General features: G+C 40.3%; 1 protein-coding gene across 1 annotated transcript; it reads right to left on the reverse strand.

Moving 5' to 3' along the window:
- Positions 1 to 2,852: 2,852 nt before the first annotated feature.
- LOC104461272 (polycomb complex protein BMI-1-like) lies at positions 2,853 to 6,963 on the reverse strand. Its single transcript, XM_010072798.1, is given in 10 exon segments — positions 2,853 to 3,665; positions 3,753 to 3,833; positions 4,244 to 4,342; positions 4,882 to 4,927; positions 5,018 to 5,126; positions 5,391 to 5,441; positions 5,564 to 5,619; positions 6,341 to 6,437; positions 6,848 to 6,881; positions 6,883 to 6,963. Coding segments are annotated over 10 exon segments (984 nt in total). The 3' UTR covers positions 2,853 to 3,335.
- Between the last annotated feature and the right edge of the window lie 69 nt (positions 6,964 to 7,032).

The following is a 7,032-nucleotide window of genomic DNA, read 5'->3' on the forward strand; positions in this document are numbered from 1 at the left end:
GCTGAAAGGCGGCGGCTTAGGTTGTTTTCAGCAGTGCTTGGTGCTGGAGCACACACAGCTCAGCTTAGGAAGCTCGTCATGCTCCTTCTCTTTCTCTTTCTGTGTATTTCTGCGTTCCTTCTCCCTGTTTCTGCCTGTCCTCTCCAGAAGCCCGTGGAGCTCTTTACGCTCCTTCTCCCTCGCTTTCCCGGGGGGTGGGTGGTTACCGCCCGTCCCCCGTTCCGGCCGGGCACAACAGCGCTGCCTGGAGCTGCAGGCAGCTGAACCGGGGCGGAAAATTTGGTCGAATGAGCGAAAACCATAATTTTCTAGGGAGCAGCACAGACCGCCCCTGACTCTTCCTTTGATGAGATTGCTTGTTGAACAAGCTCAGAAAAACGCATCAGACTTCGGCTTTATCCCTCGATTTGTATGAACGCAACGTCGGATAATGAAAAGATTCTTCTGACATATACCGAGCTGATCTTTCTTTCCAAATAGGGAGGGTTTAGGTACCTTTGTAAGGAAACCCGTTCGCTATGTAGCTGCAAAGAAAAACATTGTGAAACCGGGGAGGTTGACACAGCAGCCTCGCAAGTAGAACATCAAGATGCTATCTTTGATCGTCCTCCTAATTGTGCTTAGCAATATCTACCCATCGCCGTGCCATCTGCCTAAGGTCATCAGCAAAATAAAAGTTTCACATGGCAGCACAAGCATCCAAGCATCCGCGGCGGCTTCTGCAGCTCGGCAAGAGGGCTACCGAAAACGTTTGTTCTTTTTCAGACGGGAGATGTCAAATTGTGAGATGTCGAAAGTGCTGTAAGAGCTTAATAAACATCGAAGGGAATTATCCAACTTTTGTTTCATTGCTTTATGCTTCACGGACACTCTACAAAGACCAAGACTAGTTCAGTTTTGATGCTAAAAGTTGTCATTATCAGCCACTTCCAGTATAAATCAGAGCAATTTGAACAGTGTGCTAAAGTACAGCCCTCTGCTTCAGGTCCAGTTCTGGTCTTTAGGTGAATTTATTCAACCCGTATAGTGTGATTAACTCATAGAGTTGAGGGAATCATGCCAAGATAGACACTCGGTCGCATGGAGAGATACCTTTACATTAAAACGTATTTAGTTACACTGAGGCTTTAGAAAGTAATCCAGAGCAACACAGGAGGAACCTTGCACTCGCCATCACAATAATCATGTTATTTTCTTCCCAGCCAGTGCAGTTTAACGTGGCTAAGTTTGGACAGATAAGAGGTAAAACTTGTGGCTGACTGGGATGTGAGAATACCATTTGCTTATTTTCAAGAATAATCCGGGGTCAAATAAAGAACAGCAAATGTTTTCAAGGCAGGGAACCAAAACAAATCATGGCAATTTCTAGGCATTTTTTGTTGTTGTTGTTATTTTAGTACTACACTGTTCTGTTCACTAAAATCTTTTGTACACCCAGAAAGGCTTCTAATGAGAACGAGATGTTTGTCCTTCAACACCACATTATCAACAGAGGTCATTTGCCATTTTTCAATGAATTATCCCTTTTATTTGTTTATTTCTTTGATCAGCTATAAATGAAAGTTATTCGTGTATATAAAACTGAAATTTTTACTGTTGAAATTGAACTGTACATGTTTACTACAGGAAAAAAATATCAACTCTTGTTTAACAAGACATTATACATCAATAAGCAATAACCTTGTGGAGGATTTGCAATTACCTGGTCTATAAAAACAAGCAGGACAAATAACAGCAATTTATATGCAAAAGTAATGATTTAATGACTATAAGCAAGACAAAGCAATAGAATTGTGCTTCTTTTGCAGACTGGAGACAATGAAATGTTTAACTACAATTTCCCCGTACAAACATGAAACAATATCCATATAGAATAAACACCCTCACAAATGTATAACTGATGGGTGATGAACACACAGAAGTTCGACCAAAGCAAAGCACAAACTGAAAAGTGTTCTGGGCTGTTCATATTTTATGGTGAAAAAGTTCCTTCTACTGAAAAAATAATACCCTTAGAAGCCTCTAATAAAATGCACCTATTTGCAGGCCATTAAAGAGGAGGCATTCTCCACAATTTATTGGAAATATTAAAGTACCTGTTAAATTTTAATGAAGTTAGTACTGTACCTTATACATATATATTAAAACAAATTTAGATAAAATGCCTTCATCCAGCGACTTGCTGGTTCCTTAAAATTTATACCAAATAGTTTATGGCTTCTATAATGATTCCATGTGCTTTTAAAAACACAGTCCCACCACACCAAGTAATAAAAAGGTAATCAAACAGGTCAAAGACTTCCATGTCCCTTAACCTTTTTTTTTTTTCTTCACTGCATCACTTCAACATTTGGTAAAGTAAAAATATATCACTTGGAGAAAAAAAAGACAAAGCCAGTAAAATCCTTTTAAGATTGCCAATTGCCTCCAGGTCATCAGAGACTTGAATGTGCTTTCCCAGTACTGTAGCTCTCACACACAAAGTGTTTCTTGCAGTATGAGCAAAGCTCAAACAGGCGGCATCTGCAAGGGTCGAACCAGTTTAGAAATTTAACAACCATATCATGAGTGCATGAAACACAATATTTTCTTTATAGTATTTATAAATATATCATACAATACTGTTTCCTGTTATGTCATATACCAATATGGCATTGTACAATAAGCATAATGCCATCTGATTCTTACAAAAGCGAATCATTTAAACAAGTCAGTAAATAAAACGGTAATACCCGCTTTTAGGCATACAGATTGTAAAACTGAAGTTTACTTTTCTTTTGATCGGTTCTGCACAGCAACAGAGAAGTAAAAGATGCAACATAAGAATCAAAATGGCTAATACGCAAAAATTGTTATTCACAGTGACATGGCTACATATATGCATTATTCTATGCATATTCTTTCCGTTTTGTTGGATTTCAAGATGAAAAAGCACTTGCTTTCTACAGGTTCACAAAACAGCATAAGAACAATAACAATTGAAGAGAACGCAATGGAGGAGTTAGTCTGGATTAACAAACTACTTCCCGGGATTTGTATTGACTTCTGGAGACTCCCGAGTCCAGATGATGGGGACGGAAACAACTCCGCATCACTCAGAACAAGGTGAAGGTGTAACTTTTGTTTGCTTCCCAGTCCTCTGAAAACAATTTACATTTCAATCTTGCTTTTCCATTAACGTCCATCCTGAATGTCACCTAGTCCGCCTTTTATAGCCAAGTTCAGTGTCACTACAAAAGAAAGCAATTTGGACGATAGTCACATGGATTAGCATCTATAAAGCTGTAATGGCATGGAGAGATCTATATAAAGGGGGTGGAAGCCTGCGTGGCCCATCAACCAGATGAAGTGGCTGAGGAGCCATTTATCGATGTCTTCCGTGCTCTGTTGGTAAAGGAGGACTGGTGGTTACTGCTGGGGCTGCTGCTGGTGCCGTTCATGGTGCTGGAGATGTGGGGAAACTGGGGGTGAGGAGACTGGACCGGCGTGCTGGGGCTGGGCAAACAGGAGGAGGTGGAAGGGATGCCTCCCACTGGGCTGCTCGCCTTGTCGCTCCCAGAGTCACTTTCCAGCTCCCCGCTATTATTCAAGCCTTCCCTCTGGTGACTGATCTTCATCCTCTTGCAAGTAGGTCTGACCCGGTATTTCAGGGGGAGAGGCCCGTTCTGCAAGGCAAAGGGGACACCCTGGTAAGCACCCTCCCCGGGCCACCACCCGCACCCCCCAGGGGGAGGCACACTGGCCACACTCACCCGCCTCCAGGTATAGATGTAAGCAATGTCCATGAGGGTGTAGTAGTCCTTCAGAGGCTCCTCTTCATACATCACATCGATCTGGTCAAGATATGAATCCTTGCATTAAGGAGTATCCAGGCATTTACCCCAAGCCTATGGTTGCTCAGAGGTGAAAGTAACCCTGCTGAAAAAATGCTATAGCAAACCCAGCAAGGAATAGGGAATTTTTATATCTATTAGATATGTTCAAAATACCTTAAGGAGCAATTCCTTTATACCTCGATATTTACAGCATTAAAAAAATTACAGAGTGTCACCAAACTCTCTGGGTAGATATTTTAAAAATAATGTTCATAACCCCATCAACATCATGTTCACACCAGAAATACCTGTTAGTTAGTACTTGCTGGAACTGGCTGTAATGAGAAAATGAGAGCTAACCAGCATTATCAGGCCTAGAATAGCAAGGCTGATTTAAAAAAAAACCCCACTGTTTCCCCATAAGATACCTGGAAAGTGTTAGGTATATCCATTTTACTCCGCAGGAACTTTCTTAGATGCATCACTGTCATTGCTGCAGGGCAGCGTAAGTATCTTTTGTCATTCACCTGATGGCATAGTAAAGAAAATCAGCTTACTGAGAACTAGCAATTACTCCCACCCAGGTTGCATTCTAACATTTTATGTTATTTTTTCAAAAAATACACTTTATTAAATTATGAATTATAATATAACATTTTCTGCTGCCTTATAAGGAACAACAGAAGTGGTAAATTACATCTCCAGAATAAGTAATTAAAAATGCAACTAATTATAAAGATTTTTGTCTCGCAATAAATCTCTTATTAGAATACATATGTACTACATACTGGTTTTTAAAAATTAATTAATACATAATTTATTGTAGAATCTGACAAAAAATCAGATTCCGCTCTAAAAGTAATACTGCAGATATTTTTTATTTTACAGAGTTGTTTATATATACAGCTCTATGAAGATGTTTGACCTCTTCTGTACCTAGTGCCATAAGAGGACTTGAGCTTCTTTTGTTCTAGATACACATACCTATGTGTTTTTTTCAGCTACAAACCTGCCCCAAAGATGTTTGTGTGTGTTAAGTTTAATCTAGAGCAAGGAAGTTATTTACCTCTTCCTTTGATTTTTCTTTCTCCTTATTTCCTTTTCGTTCCAGTCTGTGAGAAGAAATGAAACAATTACAACAAATAACAAATAGAGCTGCTATCAGCCAGGTAAACATAAAATATTGCCATTCTGGAACTTGCCTATTCTGGTCAAAGAATTCAATGGATAAGCTTATTATCTCGTCGTCTGTTATAATTCTTTTGTCTTCGTCAGCCACTTCTCCCCTGTCTTCATTAGAGCCATTGGCAGCTGCACAGAAATTTCCACAATAATTTACATTTTGAAATTCAAATCAGGAAGAATGGCAATTCTCAGTAACAAGAAAAAAAAAAATCTCCATAGTAAGATTATAAATTAAAGCTACCTATCTGTTAAAACAATAAACTTTTATTATGCTGAATTTACTTCTTAAAATTCTGTCATGGTAATACATAATTTGTAAGTTGAAAAGGAAACAGTAAAGCATCTAGGTCAATGCTACATTTATTAAAGTTGAGAACAAGAAGCTTTTACCATCAGCCGATGGATGAGCAGCATAAAAATCCCTTCTTCTTTTCATTTCATCTAGATGGAAAAGCATATATTTTTCTTTTAGTATACTCTGTAACTCCCAGGACTGATGCAGTATAGCAGTTCTGGTTTTGTTTTTCTACTGTTCAGAGAAAAAACCCAATTTAACTACTTACTTTTGAAAAGGCCTGGTACTAGCTTGTATACAATATCTTGGAGAGTTTTATCTGATCTGAAAAAAGAACAACCCCAAAACATAAAATCAAGCAGATGAAGCAATATTTTCATCCAAGCGGCAGCTCTTCATTTATAATCTTTCACAACAATGAGGCATCTTCTACAAAGTGGGAGGCTAGTCATAAAAAGTTAACTTACAAGACTTTGTAATCAAACTAACACTGCTATAAAACAAAACTCATCTGTGCTATCTCAAATAATTCTCTCGGAAGGCCTTAAAAACTACGTCTTCCCTAGAAAAATAAAGAGAGCAAAGAGTGATACTGACAAGAAAAATATTTCTGAAAGGAGAAGAATGCTTTAAAGGCTTTTGCTTCTTAGCTTGGAAAGTTTCAGCAAGAGTTTTAATGACTAGGAGCTATGGCTGGAGTGAAGCATGCCCAGGACATACAGAAAGCGGAGGTAAAAACTGTCGGGATGGTACACATGAGAATGGGGGAGAGGGAAGAGGCACTGCATGAATGGCTGGCTCATGGAAGAAGAAAAAAAAAAAAAAAGACCAACAAAAAGTTTCTGCCTTGCATCCAGAGAAATCGTCAATTTCAATCAATGACAAAACTCCAAACACGGAGCATACACAGGAGTTAGCTTGTGAATTGACAAGTCCTTTCAGATTTAAATCACAGATGAAGAGATAACATCAACACGAGCACTGCTGGTCTCCCCATACAAAGTAAAATACAAGATGCAGGGTGCACATCGCATCTTTCTCCTACCTTATATTCAAAAGCGGTCGAGTTTTGTGAACTTGGACATCACAGATAGGACAATACTTGCTGGTCTCCAAGTAACGCACGATACAGGTCTTACAGACTGGAAGTCAAACACGAAAGGCTTTTAGTGATGGTCCTAGGTAGTGCTCAGATGTGCATAGATAGAGATGCGATTTTCTAAACTATGCAAGCAACGGCAAACCGTCCATTGTCAGCAGCCCGCTGCTTAAGCTAAACAAATACCCAAATAAGCTGCAATTACCATGAAAAGGAGACCCGTAGAGTACATATATTATTACTTTAACAAAGACCGTAGGGCCGTCCTCAGAAAAAAAACTGCATCGCGGCCGAGCCAACTATTTCCCAGGTCGTCAGGGAGGTGGAGGGGCGGCGGTCCCGAGTGTGCCCCGGAGGGGTCACTGGGCTTGGGGGTGTTTTTTTGTGTTCCCGGAATGCCGGGAAAGGTAGAAAGCGACGGGGAAACACGGCGGAGCTCCCGGTAGTACTTACAGGAGTGGAGGCACTCGATGATGGTTGTCGCATCCAGCAATGAAGTCCCCGCCGCAGAGCACGCACATGAGATGGGGGTTTAGCTCCGTTATTTTGATTCTGGTTGTTCGGTGCATTTTGGCGTGGCGAGGGGCGGCTCTGAAAGACACACACATACAGGACCGGTCAGCGGCGGCGAGCGCGGC

The sequence above is a fragment of the Pterocles gutturalis genome, unplaced genomic scaffold (assembly GCF_000699245.1).
Source record: "Pterocles gutturalis isolate BGI_N339 unplaced genomic scaffold, ASM69924v1 scaffold34022, whole genome shotgun sequence".
NCBI classification, from domain to species: domain Eukaryota; kingdom Metazoa; phylum Chordata; class Aves; order Pterocliformes; family Pteroclidae; genus Pterocles; species Pterocles gutturalis.